At 43.5% G+C, this 22,714-nt stretch overlaps 1 protein-coding gene across 2 annotated transcripts in view; it reads left to right on the forward strand.

The window, feature by feature from the left end:
* LOC133501692 (ras-specific guanine nucleotide-releasing factor 1) overlaps window positions 1-22,714 on the forward strand; it is a 51,333-nt gene that overhangs the window by 8,534 nt on the left and 20,085 nt on the right. Inside the window, exons 1-3 of one of the 2 annotated variants that reach the window (XM_061821553.1) lie at window positions 10,970-11,245; window positions 19,132-19,238; window positions 19,537-19,684. In XM_061821553.1, coding sequence (XP_061677537.1) covers window positions 10,970-11,245; window positions 19,132-19,238; window positions 19,537-19,684 — 531 coding nt within the window. Of the gene's footprint in view, window positions 1-10,969; window positions 11,246-19,131; window positions 19,239-19,536; window positions 19,685-22,714 lie in introns of those variants that run through there. The other variant, XM_061821552.1, reaches the window with a different exon arrangement.

Raw genomic sequence — 22,714 nt, forward strand, 5'->3', positions numbered from 1 at the left:
TGCCAGGATTGGACCATTAAGGCCCATTAGTCCTTATCGATAATCTTGATGATCGGGCCTGCACGGGCAAGGAAGTAGCCAAAACAGAAGGTCAACGTATGGATCTTCATCTGATTTCACAAACCTGCCTTGCACTAGCCGCATTAATCATGCTCACATTTGATCAAGGCATTGATTGAGTGGTGGGGTGGTTTGGGGGGAGGCTTGTTGGTGATACCTCGTGGAGGGTGTCCCCTTCACTGCGACCTTTAGTTCGACATGGCGCACTCTCAATGAATACTACTCCCAAAATGTTAGGGATATTTACGATAATTCCTTCTACAGAGCGCACCTGGTTACACGCCTCACTGAATACATTTTGAAAGGAAATACCGTGTGGTACATACATACGCCGCAGCCGTGTAAAAGCTGCAAGTGCCCACATTGAAACACGATATATTTACAAAGACAGTACACAGAGAGTTTAACGCTAATGCTAACGCTAGCGCCGCGCTAAGAGGGCCTGATTAAAAAAAAAAAACATATGTAAGTAAGTTTCTTTCGGCTTGTCCCGTGACATCTCAGATGAACCCTCATATTTGTTTGGCACAGTTTTTATGCCGGATGCCCTTCTTGACGCAACGCCTCTTGGGGAGTAGAGCCCCCAATGAGATACTAACTCACAAACCCTGGTTTACCAAACCAATGCTCTAAACATACCGGTAAAAATCACTGAGACATGGCAGTAACACACTAGCGCAGCGGTAACAGGGGGACCAGTGAAACTCACTTCCTCGGCACAGATATTCCACTGGTCTCGCTCTTACCTTTTCTACTCGAGATGCCCCCTTGCGGCCATTAGAAAAAAATGCGCAAATTAGCTGCATCACAGCATAAAGGGTTAGCGTGTGAAAAAAGCTGCGGTTTATAGGCCGGAAATTACGGTAGCTTTTGGGTGGGCTTGCAAACTTGCAGATATTGGCTTTTTTTTTTTTTTTTTAGGTGAACTTAATTTGACCTTCAGTTGATTTTTATTATCCCATCTCCATTGTGAAATTGTTAGCAGTTCCATTGTTGGGTTACCTTGACTTACAAGTGCCTCAACGTACAAGTTTTTCGAGCTGTCGTTTGGTTGTTTTTTGTTGTTGTTTGTTTTTTGCAAGCTAAAATCTGGATGACAAGAGAGCTTCAGGCAGGCATGGCAGGATTTTCACACAGCGGTTAGATGAAGCTACACAGGTCAACCAAGTGAGTTGGACAAAAAAAAAAAAAACACAACAAAACAAAAAAAAAACCAAAACTTTTCCAGCCAGAATGGGTTAAGCTGAGTTAACATGACAAAGAGTGGGTGGGTCCTCAAAACAAGAGATGCTTGGAGTAGGAAGACAGTGGTTATGTAATGGAGGGGGCTTGTTTTCGTGTCCCCTCTGAGTTCATGTTAGCTGATGGAAGACACCCTGCCTTCGCTGCTCTTCTTGGCTTCTGCCACACTGCATTAATGTCTTGAATCTCAGTGACTGGTAATTGGCCTACTTTGAGGCCAGCCTTTGTCTCCTATGTGAACTTGTACAGTATAGAGAGAAGGACTGAACCATTCCAAGCGCTGAAATGCTTTTCAGAGATTCTGTCAAGAGATTTCAGTCATTTTTTTTGAAGTTGAAGTTAATCACTGAAAATGTGCAAAGATTGACTGTGGTACTCAGTTATGGAGATCTAGCGTTATGTTTTTTTCAACATTTTGTGATTTTGGGCACTCAGTCAGATGGTAGACCTGGAGGATTATGGGAAAAAATAAGAAGGATTATTTTGATTGACATTGAAATTACAACTAATAATCACAATTCTTTACTGATTTCAAAACTTTGTATTAATTCAACTCCCAAAATTCAATTTTAAATGCAACTTAAAAGAGCAGCAAGAAAATAAATTACTCGTCAGTAAAATAATAATGAGAACAATAATAATAATACAGGCGGCACGGCGGATCAGCTGGTAAAGCGTTGGCCTCACAGTTCTGAGAACCCAGGTTCGATCTTGGCCCGGCCTGTGTGGAGTTTGCATGTTCTACCCGTGCCTGCGTGGGTTTTCTCCAGGCACTCCGGTTTCCTCCCACATCCCAAAAAGATGCAACATTAATTCGACACTCTAAATTGCCCCTAGGTGGGATTGTGAGTGCGGCTGTTTGTCTTGATGTGCCCTGCGATTGGCTGGGAACCAGTTCAGGGTGTACCTCACCTCCTCTGTTGACAGGTTGGATAGGCTCCAGCACTCCCCGTGACCCTCGTGAGGATAAGTGGTGAAGAAAATGGATGGATGGATGGATTGATAATAACATAGACTTTGGAGCCGCTGTAGTACATTTTCAGGGGCCAATACTGTAACTGATGAAATGATTTGTAGTCAAGTGTGTGTGGCTTCATACTTTTAGAGGTGAGGGTGACCCGAAACTCCCGAGTTGCAAAAGTTGACAAAGCTCTGCAGAAGACAGCTGGTAATGTTTAATCACACGAGGAGTTTTCCCTGCGAGGCATGCAGATAGATCTTCCTCTCATGTTGTGACAGTCACAGACGGCCTCCTCCACCTGTAAACACACGACCCTGAACCTTGGGCCATATACACACCTTCTCACCCTCAAATGAACCATGAATTAATTTGTAGGGAGGAGGGGGGGGGGGGGGGGCTACTTGATGACAGTAAAACGCCTGTTACAGAAATGCAATAAAGATGAGATGAGGTATCAACGCTCCGTAGTTAATATTAAATCCATCCCGTAAACTCTGGAACAGCTAGTATACTGTTCAATCCGCGACATGCATCCGTACACCAACAAGCATGAATTGGAACTTTGAAGACAAAGAATGAAAGTACAAATGATGCTTTTACGTCTCGTGAAATTGCATTTGTGTGTTGTCCTATTTTTAAATACAGTAAACCATAATTTAAAGTAAAGAAAACACTTTGTGCAAAGTTACCCATCTATTTTTACTATTTCAAGTTAAACATCAGCTTTACTGTGCAATGTAATGTGCAATGCATCGTTGTATGTTATGATCTAATGTGGTATAGCAGATATTTTGATTGGTATTGATTTATTTGTCCGCTGGATATTTGTGTTGTATTTTATTTTTTATTAATCTTGTATTAATTTAATTATCTGGTCTATATACAGTAGAATGTGTATTTTTATTTTATATATAAATGGATTTTTAAAAAATCACAGGAAAAAAATGCCATTCATTCCATGTAATTTAAGAACAACTATTACATCAGGATATAAAATGACTTCCACTGGAATATAATTTTTGTTCATATTCCATATTGCTAGTTAGTAATGCAGGGGTCACCAAATTTTTTTAGCATGGGATTTACTTCTTGGGAACTGATTAATGCGAAGGGCTAAAACCTACTGGTACATACGCTAGTGTAATAACTACTTTGCCTAAAATTGTCTTGAATTATATGTTAATTATCCATTTATCAATGTGAGGACACCAATTATGTTAAATATTTCTCACAAATGTGATCAATAACCGCCAAATTGTTGGAAACAGATCATATGCAAGATTTCATTTCTATAAATCTCTGCAAAGGTAAACATTTTCAAATGATCACGTCACTGGTGAGCCATTTGTAAAACAGGCCCAGGGGCCTCAGGTTGGTGACCCCTGTTCTGACGTGAAACCGCTGGTATGCAGACCTCAAGCCGCTACCAAATTCATGGCCCGCCACTGATAAACTACACAACGGGATCATTTGCAAACATCCGCTTTTTAATTTGACTATTGAACAATGAAAAGAATGTCAAAATTGTTTATACAGTAAGTTGGAATATTATTGATTTGATTTGATGTTGACTTCATTTGTCACATATTCAGTACATTGCACAGATAAATCTATTCATTGCTCAAACCATCAACCCACAATGTTTATTATGGGGCGTAATGGAGGTTCATTTCTGTAGTTCCATTGCACACACTCACCGTCGATCTTGCACACAATCTATTTGTTCCTTGTTGAAAGCGCCTCGCACAAACGGCCACTGAGTGTTACATTCAATTACTGACCTGCTGCGGCCAGGCGGGCTCTAACCCGGCGAGATGGCAAGAGCACAAATCACAATGGCTTGGGCCACAGCCAATAGCCGGGATCGCGCCGCGGCCCGGCGCGACTCGGCACGGCTGCGCGCCAACATCGCCGCAGACGCTCAACCACGCGTCTCTGCCTTGCCTCGGTGCACTCAGGTCAGCAGAAAGGGAATGTAACACACATTGTTGGCCCTGACGCTGTATTATTCATGTCCTGCTCCCAGAATAGCGTACTCAAACAGTACACGCTGTTTCATCGGGGCATGAAAAAAAATAAAAAAAGTGGAGCGAAGAGCTACATATTTCCAAGCCAAACAATGGCTTATATTAGCAGCTAGTAAACTGCTTTAATTGCCACTTGTGTAAGATGATGGATGTTCTTTTCTATGGCTTCCAGGGACGCTGGATGACCTCGGCGCTGTTACGCAACACGTGGGCGTCTTTGTCTACAATGATGCTAAAAAGATGGGAGTATTCTAGCTACCTTTCCAGTTTGGCTCACCATACTCTTTGGAACTGGCATAATGTGACATCATAACAGAATAAAGTGCGCATTTGTTTTGCGATGAAGGTCCGTACAGCCGACATCATTCAAATTCGGATCATGACAAGACTACGTTAATGTAGCAAAAAAAAAAAAAAAGAAAAAAAATGTCTCTATGAATTCCAGCCATGAGATACAGCTACAGTATGATGCATAAAGAAGCAATCAAACCACTTTAAATTATCATCTCCGTTGGGATTCACCATATTCACCTTTGTATTCACTGATAAACCAGAAGTGTGATTTATTTGTCGACCAATCTGGAGACAGGAGCGTGTTGACCTCCACCCTCCTAAATCAAGCAATGACCCCCAAATTTGTATTAAACGGAAGGTTGCATTTTATCACACTTTATAATAAAAACCAAACAGTACTGAACCATATTCAACGGTCCTTTCTGGTGGTGGTCTTAAGCTCTGCTCCCTTAGCCATGTCCCACAAGCTTCCAAAATGGCGATTGAAGAGAACATGTTTGAAGTTGATTCCCTAGCGTGCATTCCAGATAATTTTGGGTTTTTTTCCCACATGCGTCAGACTTGTCCAAGAGAGTTCTACAGAGAGGTCTGAACTATTTCACGCAAGGATATGTACACGGAATTAAGGTTTTGGACGGAGCAGGACGCAATGTCAGAGTTACAGCGAAACGTTGGCGATTGATGCAAAAAACTTTGACACCTCACAAACTTCATATTGAAATCCAACAGGATAAAATAGTGGAATCGTACTGCGCATGCTAAGCAGGGTGAGTAATTTTTTTACTTGGAAAGATCACGAGTAATATCATTGTAGGCTTTATAAGTAAGTGGGTGTATTCATTTAACTTGGCTCGTAATGGAACCCAGTGCTCCATCTTAAAAGTCCGATGTGATACAAATGGGCAAATAGATGTTTTTCTTGCTTGAAATCGTGCATTTACGTATCACTAACCTGACTATTGGGCATAAAACATGACACACTTCATTCAGCAGCTCACTGATATGCTAACAAAGTGAAAGTTGTTCTTCTGCAATGTATAAAGCACTGACAATAATGAAGTCAAACTCAGAAAAGATACTTCTCCCTCTTTTACCTTCAAACATACAGCCTTCTGTTTGTTGATATTGTCCACATTTAGTTGCACGCGCGCTCTTCCACGAGCCTTAATCCATCGTAGACACTTCGTCAACTGTGTTTTAGGCTTTGGAAAATGAATCAACCGGGCCGCTTGTAACCTAGCAGGATATCTTTCATCAGAATTGCACATTCCCCAAGCGCATCTGAGGACCATTTTCTTCCTAACAGTTGTCTTGAGGTCTTAAACCTTGGCGGAATAATACCATGACGAAAAATCAACACACTCATAAAGAAAAAGCAGATTTGTACAGTGTTATTCCTGACGGATACGTTCCTTACACCTCTACAAATGATGAAAGTCCCCGAATAATGGATGCAGTATTAATATACCTATGTGTGATATGTATCATATTTTTGCAACCATAAGATGCCCTTAAAATTTTCTCCAAAATGGACATCATACCATATGTGGACTATTAGCTACAGTTGTCATGTCCCACAAGATTCCAAAATGGCGACTGAACAGAACATATTTGAAGTCGATTCTCTATCGCGTATTCCAGATAATATTGCGGTATGTTTTTTGCCAAATGCGTCAGACTTGTCCAACAGAGTTGTACAGAGAGGTCTGAACTATTTCACGCAAGGATATGTACACGGAATTAAGATTTTGGACTGAGCAGGACGCAATGTCAGAGTTACAGCGAAATGTTGGCGATCGATGCAAAAAAAAGTTTGACGCCTCTCAAACTTCAGATTGAAATCCAACAGGGTAAAATAGTGGAATCGTACTGCGCATGTAAAGCAGGGTGAGTAATTTTTTTACTTGGAAAGATCACGAGTAATATCAATGTAGTCTTTATGAGTGAGTTAGGTTTGATTTTCTACAAGTGCATTTAAACATTGGTGATTAACTCAGTCAATACCGTAGTCACCACATGAAAAAGTTTGACTTGGCTCGTAATGGAACCCAGTGCTCTGTCTTAAAAGTCCCATGCGATACAAATAGGCAAATAGACATTTCTCTTGCATGAGATCGCACATTTACGTATCACTAACCCAACTCTTCGGCATAAAACGTGACACACTTCATTCAGCAGGTCAGTGATATGCTAACAAAGTGAAAGTTGTTCTCCTGCAATGTATAAAGCACTGATAATAATTCAGTCAAACTCAGAGAAGATACTTCTCCCTCACTTACCAACGAATATACAGTCTTGTGTTTGTTGATATTGTCCATATTTAGTTGTACGTGTGGTCTGCCATGAGCCTTAATCCATCGTAGACACTTCAACTGTGTTTTAGGCTTTGGAAAATGAATCAACCGGGCCCCTTGTATCCTAGCAGGATACCTTTCATTGGAATTGCACATTCCCCAAGCGCATTTGAGGACCATTTTCTTCGCAACATTAACTTTTCTTTGTGCAGGCTACTAACAACCAGCATTGCTTGTGGGACAATATGGCGAGAGGGGCGTGTCAGGCCAGGGGTTAAGACAAACCGGCTATCTGATTGGCTATTATTGTACGAGTGATTGACAGCTCGGAGAGGTCCATTGTCAAAAGACACTATCGTACCGGACTGAATCAAACTGTACCGTTGCGTTAAAACTGCGATAATGGCATGGGTTTGGCGATCCATGGCAATCCACTCACAGTACTGTCAGTACATCATGTCTGGTATCCCGTTTCCCCCCGCCTCCCCATGTGAGCTTTGATTGACAGGCAGGCTAACTAGTTTTGACAGCAGAGAATGAGGCAGGGTTGAGAGGGAGCGGCCACGGGAGCTGTGCCTGCCCGCCACATTGGCGGGGACGCGGCAGACCCAAATCCAAACTGGTTTGTGCTGTTAACTCAAAACAACAGCTCCCGCCAGGCCAGTATACCGCAAGAGTGTTTATTCTGACCACAACACAACAAGAAACGTTCTCTGATGCAGTTGCTCTCGTTAAGTTGGAATTAATGTCCATGAATTTTTGTGTCAGTTGCACACAGGAGGAGGACTTGAGGGACCAGAGTGGCCCTTACTGCGGCTCTGCTCGGTTCAAGTGCCACTTCATTGCAACTCTGTCACAGTGCACCCTTTTCATTGGCGCCTGTGCCGCATCAAAAGTGTGAGGAGAATATCCCAGTATGCAACACTCAGCCAAAATGGAGACAGTCAATCCCTGTTTATTGGGAAGGAACATGTTCCTTACCCACCCGCAATGGGTGAAAATCCACAATACAAGCAAGCAATACAATTATCTTTTCAATCCATTTCACCCCTCCCGCACGCTTTATCCAAACACATTTTAAACTGTAAAAAGCAATTTGAAAAAAAAGCCGTATTGCAGGGTAGCAAAGAATGAACCGCATATACCTGTAGCATCGAACACTGTGTTCTTTTACAGTAAACGGCAAGGGGAAATTGGAGAAAGCGATAATCAATGCGGTGTCCCCCTGCCCCGAATTGCGGAACAATCGAAAAATGATTTATTGAGACGTGTCAACGGGAGGCTTTCGAAGTGCTGCATGATCAGCCTGAAATTCGCCTCGAAAGGGCTCTTCCTGGAGTTGTATCTCAATGCGCTTAAGCTCCCAAAATCCTGCATCTAAATGAGTATGGCATGCACCCACTCCCCTTTTTTATTTTTTAATTTTGGCCGCTATGCCCCTCACCCTCCTCCCTAAAATGACCAATCCCAAGGCTTTCTTTTGCAACAATGATAAATACAAAATTGCCGGGAGGGTTTTCTAACTCCGAATGATGGCTAACTCGTTTTCAAATCGGAAGTCAAGGATAATAATTTGTTCGACTGTTGTTCAAATTACTGTAACAATGGGGTAAAAAAAAATGCTTGCAACATCTCAACATTATTATTTATTGAATATTATGATGTGAAATGTTGGTGGCTTGTTGCTTTCACTTATTGAAATTGTGATTTTTCCAAGCTAACTAAGCTAGCTATGTTCAAAGAACAAACAAAGGCGGCATGCGCTCGAGCCATCTCATTTTCTGGGTCACAATGAGAGCTAGCGCATCGTCAGATTTACTCCAAACTTCGCAGAGAACAAAAAAAAAATGATAGTGAATAACATCCCTATAGTTTTCTCTTGTGCCCAAATCCAATAAATGTGTGATTTTTGATCCTCCAAATCAAGTTTTTTGCAGTCAAATTTGCTCCCTAATGACCACGAGGAACAATTTCATTTTTATCTTTGTCTCCGAATAAACGCTAACAAATAAGTCATTTCTGGGGGCTTGAGATTGGATATAGGAAGGTGAAGAGGGACTAAAAAACTGGGACAAAACCACATACAACGAAATCATTTGGGGGGGGGGGCGGTAAAAACAATTTAATGGGGCATCAACCCCATCAAAATATGCCTAGCGACGCCACTGCCTTCAACTGTTTTTTTTGTCCCAACTCGACTGCATTGCAGAGCCACTCCGACCCACCCCAAACACACACACACCCCCGTGCGCGCACACACACACACACACACAAACACACGCATAAACAATATCACTCCCTTTATACGATTCTTATTACGTAAAACTAATCCGGATTGTTAAACATGACATCATCCTTTAAAAGGATTTAAGATGCCTCTTTACATTTGCTCATCCGGTAGGCTGCAACTGCCACAAGTTCTTCTCTTTCCGCACGACAAGCACGAGGGAGCCCTGTGCCCGTGAAAATGAAGTGTGTTTCTAAAAAAAAAAACAAAACAAAAAAAAAAACCATGAAAAGGAAAGCGTAATTAGTAAATGTGGTTTGAGTGGGCTATGGCGAATTAGAAGTGTGCTGGCTCATGTAATTGGCGACTGTGGGAAGGACACCACGGCGGGCAGCATCCACTGTGACAGCAGCAGAAAACACCAGATGACACACACACACACACACACACACACTGACACAAAGACATTCCCGCTGGCTTGTACACGCGCCCATGCAGGGACAGATCACACAGTGTCAAACAAGACTGACAGTGACGCTTGACTGTTATGGCGTGTTTTTTTTTTCTTTTCCCATATCAATGGTTCACATATCTGACCGCGTATCTTGAACGTCTGATTTTGAAAGACGGCGTGTGAATTTGTAGCATGAAAATTGTCCCCCAAAATGTCTTTCCGACATTTTTGCGGTGTTGAAAATGGACGGACGGTTGTCTTGTATGTCTTTATTGATGTGCCCTCCGCTCGACCGGCGACCAATCGTGGGTGCACCCTGCCTCTCGGTCAAAGTCAGCTGGGAGAGATGCCAGTTTACCCAAGAAGCGAATGACAGAAAATAGATGTGGCGGGTGGATGTTACACATATTTATCACGGTCTGTATTTTTGTTGGCCTTTTGGATTTGCTTTGCCTTGTTGTTATGTTTGCGCCTCCCCCGTCGAGTCGTCGTGTTTGTGTCCCCATCTGTTCTTGTCGATCTTGTTCTGTTTGTCTACCAATCACCAGCCACTCGTCTTATCCAGCTGTCTCATCTCTTGAGTTTATTTTCTATTCATTTTCTGGTTTCCGATTGTCAAACGTCCATCATTATGTTATGTGTGCTTTTTAGTCTTTTCCTGGTATTTTTTTCTTTCTGTCAATATTGGCTTATGGACTTTTTTTTAATTAGAATTTTTACTCCTGCTACCACTTACCTCCGATATTTTCCCCCCAAATATATACCTTTTTTTGTAGTCCCCCCTGGTCTACTGCCATGCTTTTCTTGTTTTCCCTTACGCTTGAGTCCACCTTTGTTTTTGGACTCCTAATCACCTTGAAACCCTCAGCCCTGACAACATCAAAGATTTTTTTGGGGGGCGGTTTTGAGGCATTTTGACTCACTATGTAGAAATCCAACATGTAAAGTTCCAGAAAGTTGCATATTCTAAACAGAGCCGTATTGCAACTAATGACTGAGTGAGGACGGAAGTACTTTGTGCAGTACGTTGCGAAGTGGTCCCTGTCCAAGGTTCTGAAATCTGCTTCCCCAAGCACGCGTCACGTGACCTGCGCCAGCTCTGCCTCGCTCAGCAGCCAGCTCGACTGCTGCTTTCTGGAGATCTTTTTTTTTTTTTTTTTTCATGGGAAGCGAGCGCACAACCTCCAGTCTTCCTCCCCCCCAACCCTACCCGCCCCCTCCTCATCTTGTCTCTCTGTCAGTGGCGGACAATGTGGACCTGCGAGGGTTTTTTTTTCACAATGCAGCTCTCGCTTTTTGACTTAAAAGTCTCTTCTTTCCGGGTATGCTCTTTTTCCCTCTCCGGGGCCATGGGAGGGATGATGTAAGGACCGAGTAAGCGCGCACGCTGAAGTCCGCTCTCCACTAAACATGCAGAAGGGAGTACGACTGAATGACGGTCATGTCACCTACCTGGGGCTTTTGGCGAAGAAGGACGGCACGAGACGCGGGTGCTTGAGCAAGAAGAGCTCGGACAACACCAAATGGCACACCAAGTGGTTCGCGCTCTTGCAAAACATGCTCTTTTATTTCGAGAACGAGTCCAGCTCTCGCCCTTCGGGATTGTACCTGTTGGAGGGTTGCATATGCGACAGAGCGCCTTCGCCCAAACCTTCGCTCTCGGCCAAGGAGTGTTTGGAAAAGCAGGTGTGCCCGCAAAACACACGCACGTGTGGAGCACCACGCATTGTTCTAAAGGCTCCAAATGTGTCTTTTATCTCATTTTATTTTGAATATACACGCATTCGCATGTTACGTATTTTCTTTTCTCGTCAGATGCGTGCATGACCTCAATATAGAGTGGGGGGAGAAAAAGAAGGGAAGGGGGAGCAGCAGCATGCGGTTGCAGGTTGCTGTCTTGCGCGTTATGTAATCCATGCATGCCATTAATGATGAGGTAACAATATTAACATCTAATGCCAATGCTTGCTGCAGTGTTCTGCTCCTTATGCAGCAAACCAGCGGTTCATCCATTTCGTCAAATCGGCAGTAAACCTACATATGTTGTACTATTCCACATGTCGAACTTTATGTAAAAAAAAATGTGCATGTGTTGTGTGATGGTTTTGCACTGGTTGCCCACTTTTTTTTTTCAATTGATATTTTTTTTTTGGGGTGGAGAGACGCAAAAAAAAGTTACGGACGCAACAGTGCCATCGTGTGGTAAAAATGTTTAATGAAGACAATAAAGACGGAAAGAAAGAAAAGAAAAAAAAAAAAAAAGAAACTGCAGGGTTTCCAGTTGTGATTTAAAATCCCCGAATGGAATCGTTGCATTTCATTATGTGAAACAAAAGAAGGCTTTCATATAAAAATAGTCTCACAAAGTCAGCTTATAATAAATAGAGGATATTGTTTTAGGCATCAGTGTTTTAAGTCTGCCAACAGGCCACAGCGTTGTGGGTCACATGCGCATGCGACATCTCTTGCCCGCCTAAATCAGCTAGTCAGGATGGGCGCATTGTGCCATCGTGCTGTAAAATTAGATGGATAAATTTGAGAATGATCCATATGGTCCGTGAATAAACGTGTTGCGAACGTTGACGTCACCGTTATAGGATGAGGCTGAGATCCAAAGTGGGTACTGGCTCTTGCTGAGAACATCTGCCCTGGTGCTGATCCAGCAGAATGCTGCACGCGCGAGCATGTATCAATTTTGCAATAAATATTATGAAGGCTTTTACGACATAAACAAACAAAGCCTCTTGGTGAAGTAGCCACCTGCTCTTGTTTTCTTGCATTTCTCGGGTTCTTACGCATCTTCGACATCCTTGTATTTACCTTACATTCGGTGCATCCTTGTGGAAAAGTCATTCAAGCTCAGGGTTTCTATGGCGACACCGGGTCGCATCCTAAAGAACGATGAGGCTGGGAGGCTCAAGAATTGTTGTTTAGCGTCTTTGCTGTTAACAGTATTTGGGTCAGTTGTCCAATTCGACACTTTATTGTTAGTGTTGCAGAACAATCAAAAGCAATTTAGCAGGACATCAAATTATTCACTATTCCACAAAAAGTATGTGTAATATATTGTATATTGTATGATTATGTGCATTATGCCAGTTGTAGTACAAATACAATTAATTTGTAGCATCAGTGACAAGTGATACTGATAGGCATAATGATTAGGGCTACATGGTAGTTGAATAGAAATTTGATTGCTATTGGGTATTGAAAAAATCTTTTCATGCATTTTCTTTCAAACTGCGATATACTGCACACTGCATTGTGAAATATTAGACGATCAGTGTTGGGAAAGTTAATTTTCTCTGCGAACCGGTTCAAAATTCGGTTCATCTTTCCAAAAGTGAAGAAGTTCATTGTTCGTAATTCAAAATCACCGCTCCAATCCGATTGTTTTTTTTCCCAAATATATAGTTTTTTTTTATTAATTAGCCCAAAGTCACTGATGGGCTATTTACTACCCTCAAAATCCTAGCATTCTATTTCCCTATTGTTGCCACCAATTCATCCGTCCATCCACCCATTTTCTTAGCCGCTTATCCTCACGAGGGTCGCAGAGAGTGCTGGAGCCTATCCCAGCTATCAATGGGCAGGGGGCAGGGTACACCCTGAACTGGTTGCAAACCAATCACAGAGCACATAGAGACAAACAGTCGCACTCACAATTACACATAGGGGCAATTTAGAGTGTCCAATTAATTTTGCATGTTTTTGGGATGTTGGGAGGAAACCGGAGTGCACGGAGAATACCCGCGCAGGCACGGGTGAACATGGAAACTCCACACAGGCGGGTCTGGGATTGAACCCGGGACCCCAGAACTGTGAGGCTAATGTTTTCTAGCTGATACACTGTGCCACCTGCCACCCATTAAGTCCAACTAAAATACGACCAACAAACAAATAAACGATTTTTAAACGATGAATTGAAATAAAAACTTTTGTCCTTAACATGCAAACAAAAGATGCGACTCAGTATGGGAATGAACGAAAGGTGAAAGGACTTTGATAAATTTGCATTCCTCGTAGCTATGGCTTACTATATTAAAACAATAATTTATCCATTCTTATTTTACAAAACAAAATAAAGTTCATATTACCACTATTGTGATCTTCCAGTGTTTTAACAAAAGCATTCTGATACAAATAATAACGTTCCTAGTAAAACATTTTTACAAAATAACTTATTGCTTCCCATTTAAGCAGTGTCCCTGAACGCACCTCGCGCACTGTGCAGATGCCTCCTGCCTGCCCACAGTAGTTTCCTTCTAAAAGAGCTCAAAGGGAAATGCAGTGTGGACAGTACAGTGCATTCTTTCCATTTGCGTGTTTGGATTGCGCCCTCTGCTGTCCAGGTTTAACATAACAGCTGATTAATTGTATATTACAGAACACCAACATCACAGCAGACGTGGGGTGGGGTGGAGAGGACTGATGACTGAACGGAGAACCATCTCATTATTTTCATTATTGCTATGTATTGGTTATGGTTGTGTTATTCCGAAATGCTTTTAATGTTCTGCCCAATCACTCGCTGTTGTGATGAGCAAGGCTGGACCACGACCAAGAGAGCCGTGGCCCGGCCACCGCTCTGGGCGGTGTCACCTCTGACACCTGTCACTGGCCACAGCTGTTTTCCATGCGGACTCTAATTAGATCACGTATTTAAGTTCGGAGTTTTGTCACTGGCGTTGCCACTTTATTGCCTCGTATCAGTGTGTTGCATTCGCTGTAAGTTGGATTCTATACCACTGAGAGTAAGTGTAGTGTTGAGCTATCCTCGTCACAGTGATTCTGTGCCCTTCGATTAATCCGTTCCTGTTAAGATTTTTAGTTTTCCCCATGTTAGTCATCATCTAACATCATGTCCTCATCTTGGAGTCCTGCATTTGGGTCTGCCTCTGCACCGTTGGTTCGTGACAGCTGTCTTCAAAGAATGGTAGTGATGTGCCGCACTTATATTTACTTAAGTAACTTTTGGGACGAGTTGTACATGTCAGAGTAGGTTTAATGCAATACTTTTTAAATTTTTATTTGATATGTTTTTTTTTTCATCGTGTTTTGTACTCCAGTTAAAGCTTGACAAACTTGTGAGAGGCTGGACTCTTTGTGTTTGTTTAAGACATTTCAAGTATTATTCAAAATGGTTGTTGGTGGGGACTAAAACTTTGGAGGGGGGGGTTTGAATTTCCCCGGTTGTGCCTCAATGGGCGTGTCCCCAGGTGATGGTCAACAATAGGCTGCTGTTGTTGAGGGGCTGTGTCCGTCCGTGTTTCCAAAATATAATGTCTGTGAAATGAAACCTACACTTCAGGATCAACCACAGCACATGAATGAAAATGGCCACTTTATTTCTACCCAGAAAGACCCACCGGAGCTATCCATCCTCTGCCGAAAGGCTTATGCACGTTCAAAACGAGCAGTGAGGAGGGGGGACGTGGGGGAGAAAAAAACAATCCACGATGTATGCGTGGCTCTGAAGATCAAAGTGGAAGTTGGAAGAAGTGGCGTTGTTTTTGAGTACTGGAACCGATGAATCCACCTGTTGAAATTCAGTATAATCAAAATATATGATCAAGAAACATCTGGTCTAAAGAAAGAAAGCTAAAGCCGACTTTGCAGTTTTGAGGCCTACTAGCAACATGTTGGTTGTTGTCATAAAAGTGTCAAATCAACCCTAAAAAATTTGCTCTCTAGATGACTGACGTGACATTTACGTTGATGCGCACATGTCACATCACATGGCTTTTCTGATTTATTTATTCTACACACCCGATCGAAAGAGATCACGTCACATGTACTGCCAACAGTCGACCGAGTTTTTCAATCAGAATGACCGAAAAGTCTCCATGTCAACCTGACTTCTTCTTTCTTCTTCGGGTGCTGTGGTTTCTTCAAAAACAAAACTTCAAACTCACCCTTTCATTTTAGAATACTTCTTGCAGATGAATTGGCCTCATCCATCCATCCATGCATTTTCTTAGCCACTTATCCTCACAAGAGTTGTGAGAGTGCCGGAGCAAATCCCATGTCATCGGGCAGGAGGCGGGGTACACCCTGAACTGGTTGCCAGCCAATCGCAGGGCACATTGAGATAAACAGCCACACTCACAATCACACCTCGGGGCAATTTAGAGTTTCCAATTAATGTTGCATGTTTTTGGGACGTGGGAGGAAACTGGAGTGCCCAGAGAAAACCCACGCAGGTACGGGGAGAACATGCAAACTCCACACAGGCGGGGCCGGGATCGAACCCAGGACCTCAGAACTGTGAGGCCAACGTTTTCCGGCTGATCTACTGTGTAGCCTGAATTGGCCTCAAGTTATCTTATTTTATTAAAACAAATGGTAAGAATGCTTAATTTGCACATTCTTATTTCATATTTTTGTCTATTTGATACAAAACAAATCTGAATTTAGTACTTGGGTATTTTTTCTGTATTTTTTCTGAATAATCCCTCTTACTTAAATGGTTCGGCGTCGTACTTTTTCCCTTCTTACTCTAAAGGAACATTCTTCTTACTTTGGTACAACCTTTGGCCCCTGGACCCAGCTCTGTTCCCTCCACACCTGCACAATCTAATGGGCGCTGCCTTCCAAAGATAGCAATTGTCACTTCTACCTGCTGTCAATTTTTACATCACTGATTGCACTCAAGGTTGCGCTTCGACAGGTGAGTGTGTACACCCAGCAGACTTTTTGCCCCTTTCATCTCACTAGACAAGATGAGAATTTGAAACAGCTCCCGGGATGATGCAGTACAGGTCTGCAGTACACAACACCAAAGACAACCGGGACCACATTTGTTCCTATTTGGCACTTTTTTTTCCACCTTCATCTCCACATTTTGTGATATTTTTAGGCCTACCAATGTGCTTTTAGAAAGAAAATGTTCAATGACTGGATACATAAATGCATGATAATTCTCCTTGGATTCTACTTGCTCCCTGGTAAAAGAAAAAATAGAATGCAAGGATAATCATGTCGGCGGCACGGTGCCTCAGCTGGTAAAGTGTTGGCCTCACGATTCTGAGGTCCTGGGTTCAATCCCAGACCCGCCTGTGTCGAGTTTGCATGTTCTCCTCGTTCCTGCGTGGGTTTTCTCCAAGTGCTCCGGTTTCCAATAATATGCAACATTAATTGGACACCCTAAATTGCCCCTTGGTGTGATCGTGAGTGCGGCTGTTTGTCTCCATGTGCCCTGCGATTGGCTGGCAGCCAGTTCAGGCTGTACCCCGCCTCCTACCCGTTGACAGCTGGGATAGGCTCCAGCACTCCAGCACTCCCGCAACCCGCGTGTGGATAAGCGGCCAAGAAAATGGATGGGTTGATGGATAGTTTCCCAGTTATCAGTGACACTCAGAGGGCAACCACAACTTTGCTGCGGCCCGCGTTAAAATCTCCAACATTCTCAGAAATGAGAGGCTTAAAGACTTTGCATCCGATATCATCTCCTTTCGCACGTCCGGGACTCTTGAGGATGGTAATGATTTTAAAGATGCATGACTCAGGCGTAAATGCGAATCAGGTTGCAGGCAGCGTGTTTGGCAGCACCTCTCACCAGACACTGTGGAAGACGGACCGTGATGGGGGGGGGGGGGGAAGTACAGCGACATGCGTGCCTCTCTGCCAGAAATAGATTCTTTTTGACAGTACGATGAATGCCTAATGAATGTGAAGATGTAGGAGCAGTCAGCCATGAATAACGATCATTTGCTGGTTGATAGGCGCCTGTTGAACATCCATTTTCTGAGATGCTTATCCTCACAAGGGTCTAGGGAGTGCGGGAGCCTATCTCAGCTAACATCGGGCGGGAGGCGGGGAAAAACTGGTTGCCAGGCAATCGCAAGGCACACCGAGACAGATGCGGGAGAAAACCGACCATGGGGGAACAAGCAAGCTCCGCACAGGCGGGGCCGGGATTTGAACCCCAGTCCTCAGAACTGTGAGGCCAACGTTCTACAGCTGCTCCACCGAGCCGCACCCCCCTGTTGAACAGGTACGGGTCAAAAGGTCAGAGGAGATGACCCCTGAAGAGCTTTGTGGAGCTTTCAAACAGTAACCAGCGTCCCTCCAGATAGTAAGAAAAAAAAAAAAAAAAGACAAGGTTCTTTCATTGAGACCGAAAATCGCATATGTCGAAAACCGCTTAATTTGCAGATCACAACCATTTCCAATTAGTCGCTGCTGCAGTGCGAGAGAGCGAGGGCGTTCGTCAAGATTCGAGTGACACCACAAAAAGCAACAACGGCCCGACCGTTCACGTCGAGCTGAGTTGCTAGGAAACAGGTACCGTACAGTTACATAATTGGCCATGGCTCCAGCCTCCATGTCTTATGGCATTTCCTCCTGGGAACCAAGAGACATCCCAGGAACGGAGCCGGGGGAGGCTTCCCTCGCTGAGCTCTATCTATCCGTTGCACGGGTGGGCGATGATGAAGATGAAGACGTGGCTTCCCCGCGCGCTTCCAAATCTGCTCCGTAACGCGTGCGGGCGCCAAGGCGCCAAAGCCAACGTAAAGACATAAGCGGCTTTCATCGAGCCCCGACTCGAGGAGCTTCAGCTGCAACACAGCTGGCGAACTCGGGTCTGCAATACGGTTTTGCGTGGCCCACTTACGCAAATCACGCGTGTCTACTTTCTTGCTCACCGGAGATGTTCCTTTGCATTTGGCTTTGCAACCCGCTGCAGAAACTGCAATTTTTTTTAAAAACAATTATTTTCAAACAGATACTCCCAATCTTTTTTCCAGCAAATGGTCACATTGGTGCCTTGAGATACGAGCAGAGGTGGGTAGAGTAGCTAAATATTGTACTCAAGTAAGCGCACAGTTACTTTAGAACAGGGGTCTCAGACTCAATTTAACTTCGGGCCGCTGGAGGCAGAGTCTGGCCTCAGCGCACATGGATTTATGTGGAATTAAAATTAGAAATTAAAAACAATCCCATCAAGATCTTTTTTTTTTAAACACAAAATAAGATGAAGAACTCTGGTGTTTACAACTTGTGTGTAAATTTTCTTAAAAAAAAAATATCACCTTTCTTATTGAAAATCGTTTCTCTGCTAGTATCAAGCTCGGTCGATGTCACACGCCAGATAGTCATCTACCCCATCGTGATTGGTGTGCTCCACACACAATGCTGTAAAAGTGCCATCTATATAAAACTCGAGGGCCGCACTACCATTTTACTTTCATATTAAGGTGGGGGCCGCAAAATATCATCTTGCGGGCCGAAAATGGTCCGCGGGCCGCATGTTTGAGAGCTTGCTTTAGATTAACATTCATCCATCCATCCATCCATCCATTTTACATACCAATTATTCCAATGCGGATTGCAGGCATGCTGGTGCCAATCCCAGCTATCTTTGGGCAAGAGGCGGGGTACAACCTGGTACGGTTGCGAGCCCCTTCTAGTAACGATCAAATTCAGCCCGTGATGAAACTGAATTTGACAACCCTAATCTAGAAGAATTTACTGTAGTGCCTCGTTTGGGTTATAAAACGGCATGTTATGCGTGCACGCTGTCTGTCTTCTAACCAGCCGACCGCGTTGGTCTTTTGTTTTTATTGCAGTATTACTTCACCGTCAGCTTCACTCACGAAAACCAAAAGGCCCTCGAGTTACGCACGGAAGATGTGAAGGACTGCGATGAATGGGTGGCCGCCATATCACACGCCAGGTAACAAAAACAAACAAAAAAAAAAACGTCAGTGAAAAGCTCACACACTGGCAATTAGAACTTTTCGGTAAGTAATATTTGACTGATGTGCTCAGTGTGTAGGGGGGTGGCGTTGCCATGGTTACGTAGGCAATGAGATGGAGGAAAGTGCTTTGTTCACAAGAAATCCTGATTGCTTTGATTGGAGCTGCAAGCACTCGGGATGTGAAAGCCATCGCTCGAGTGACAGCAACCTCCCTCTGCGTGTGTGTGTGCGTGCTTGTGTGTGTGTATGTGCGTGTGTGCGCGCCTCTGACAGTTACAGAAACTTGGCCACCGAGCACGAGACCCTCATGCAGAAGTATCTTCATCTGCTTCAAATTGTGGAGACGGAGAAAACGGTCGCTAAGCAACTTCGACAACAGATTGAAGACGGGGAAATCGAGATTGAGAGGCTCAAGTCCGAGGTAAAAGTCAAATCGCTGGGATTATGGAGGATGGAAATTTAACATGGAGCTGAACAGGCATGCGTCCGAAACATTTGGAGCCTGGCTTTGAACAGGGAACACAAAATGTCGTTGAATCAAAAACGGTTTTTCATAATCACGGTTCAGGTAACCGTTTGAGTCCGATTTGAGTCGCATTTCTGCCCTGCACAGTCGATTGAGGTCGCACAGCTGCATGCGCTGTGCATTGTCCATCACATGCACTCAGTGGCTCGCAAAGCTTTGCTGCGTGGGCGGGGTGGTGGTGCTGGTGGTGGTGGAGCCCACCCAAACGTCACAAAAAATGCTGGGACAGCAGTGTTCATCCCCTTTCCTTTCAGCACACCCAATAAGCATTTGGCAAGGACCCGAATTGTCAACATTTTGTAGGTGAAATTCTTCCCCTTACTTGCTTGATTTATAACTTCAATTGGCCAACGGTCTGGGGTCTCCATTGTTGTACTGCGTGCTTCATAATGCGCCGCACATTTTCACTGGGAGATAGCTAGGGAATGCTGTGTTCTTTTACTCTAAATATAAGCGAAACAACAACAACTTTCAGCAGTTTCAGCCTCAACCATCTTGTCTTTTTAATGCATTAAATTGAATGCATTTATGAAAGGATCTCCAAATGGTTGTATTTTGTTTTTGTTGACGTTGTCCCATGCAACTTCATTGTAATTGGGGTTTGTGGGAGATTTTGCATGTGTTGCGCAATATTACTGGTTAGAGCGTCTGCCTCACAGTTCTGTGGACTGGGGTTCAAATCCCGGCACCACCTATGTGGAGTTTGTATGTTCTCCCCGTGCTTGCGTGGTTTTTTTTTCTCCAGGCACCGGCATCCCAAAAACAGGCATTAATGGGTTGCTTTCACGTGATGTCACCCATTGTGCTGCCTCAAACGGTGGCCATTTTTGATCCCTGAGCTCCCGTTACTCATACATAGGCAAGGTGGACGACATTATGTTTCTAACTGCATTTATTGAAGACGCGACCGGCAGCACATCAAGCCCAGACTGACTATAGGGCTACCTGGCATACACACATCATGGGATTCAGGACTGCGTCACAAAGGAGGAGCACTTACCTGTATGCTAACACGGAAAATGAAAGGTGGTGGAGTATTATTTTTTTCATATCGAGGCAAACCCCATTTATTCCATTTTTTAAAACCTGTATATTAGTTCACTACAAGCAAATATTTATTATTTGTTTAAAATTTGATGACAATGGGAGAAAGACAAAAGAATAAACAAATCTGGATTTGTATTTAAAAAAATTCTCAAATCTTTCAAGTGACTATCAAAAAAGGATCTTAACTGTAACATTGGCCTTCTGAAAAGAGTATCGATTAAGCTTTTTAGCTCGGCGACACATCAGTGCGATGGAGGTTGAGACCGGGCAGCGGGGTAGCAGCGTCGGGCAATCGTCCACAAAGCCAAGTCTTCGTGAAGCACAGAGCCAGAGAACGTCCAAAGTCTTTCGTCGGAAGCGTCAGACAATGTCCCCGCTTACGCAGCCGGACTTGTGTACTGAAACACGAGGCTTTGAAGAGCGCGCCTACTCATAACTCTGGAAAAAACTTCAGCGAATTGGCGAGAGTTGTCGATAAAAAGCTCTCTGATGGTTTGCAAATCCTCTCTTGTGTACTTGATTCCTGAGACATCCGTGACACACAAACAGTAAAGGAGAGCATTACGGAGACCTCCACACTGGTACGCGTTAGGTACAACGGTTAAATGGTGGCGCGCAGTGGTGTATGGGTAATTCATCAAAAAAAAAAAAAAAAACGTGACGTCAAGAAAACAACCCATTGGAGACTCTAAATTGCCGGTAGGTGTGATTGTGAGCGCGACTGGTTGGTTGCCTGTATGTGCCCTGCGATTGACTGGCAACCAGTTCATGGTGTACCCTTCCTCCTACCTCAAGATAGCTGGGATAGGCTCCGGCACTTCCATGAGCCTTGTGAGGATAAGCGATACAGTTGACAGTTGATGGATGGATAGATTACCAGTGCTTCATCTACAACTCTGCACAACTTCCCTTTCCAACTCTACTCTGCTCTTCCCATCTTAACAAATAAAAAAAAATTGAATCAGTAATACTGAAAAAAAAAAAAAAAATCGGTAAGATTATGCTGATGGTTGAATTTGGCGTCCAGAGTAAGCCACGGAGGCCGCTGCATGTCACACGGAGGACTGTGCTCAGCTCTTCGCTTTGAATGTCCTCTCAGCAACAATGCCTCCAACAGGGCTGCCTTCCCTATTCTTCACATCAAATAGTCATTTTGCTTTCATGTGCTAATGCGATGCCCGCGAAATGGAATTAGAAGAGGAGAATATGCATGAACACTGTTTTATATTGCATCTCTTCTATGAAATACAATGACAATTAGCTCCCCTTCGCTGGGCTACAAAATAAATGGAAGCACTTAGCATCAAACAGTTCACAGCAGCTCCAGTCCGTGTTTTTACCACTTGGAACATAATGAATTTAAACCGAGGTGGCGAAAGAACTCCATACATAAGTAGAATTACAGATCTGGTATTGGCTTACATTTTTATGCCATCAAAACAAAATGTTCCTATATATTTGATAATATTGTGAACTGACTCACACAAAAAAATGCTAATTCAGCTTGTTCGATTGAATGCTAACTTTGAGATTGGCCCATTTCATAAAAAAATGGGATTCAGGTGTGAAATATTGAAAATTGATCAAAATATGTGCATTTATTGACAGAGTGGCCAACACTGCAGAGCTGCAGAAAAGATTCACTAAGGCGTTCTAGCAGCCTGGCTAATTGTCGTGCCTATGCGGCGGCCATGTTGGAAAGGTTGTTGTTTGCTTAAAAGGCAACGCATGGACACTGAAATTCAATTTTAACCTTATTTTGGAATAGATTTTTATGAGGCTTTCTGTGTGTTAACACCAAAGCACATGCTATCAATACAAAATATTTGAAAAAAAAATGCAAATTGGAAACATTTTACGGGAAAGGGACTCCTAAGT

Source organism: Syngnathoides biaculeatus, chromosome 6 (assembly GCF_019802595.1).
Source record: "Syngnathoides biaculeatus isolate LvHL_M chromosome 6, ASM1980259v1, whole genome shotgun sequence".
Taxonomy (NCBI): Eukaryota; Metazoa; Chordata; class Actinopteri; order Syngnathiformes; family Syngnathidae; genus Syngnathoides; species Syngnathoides biaculeatus.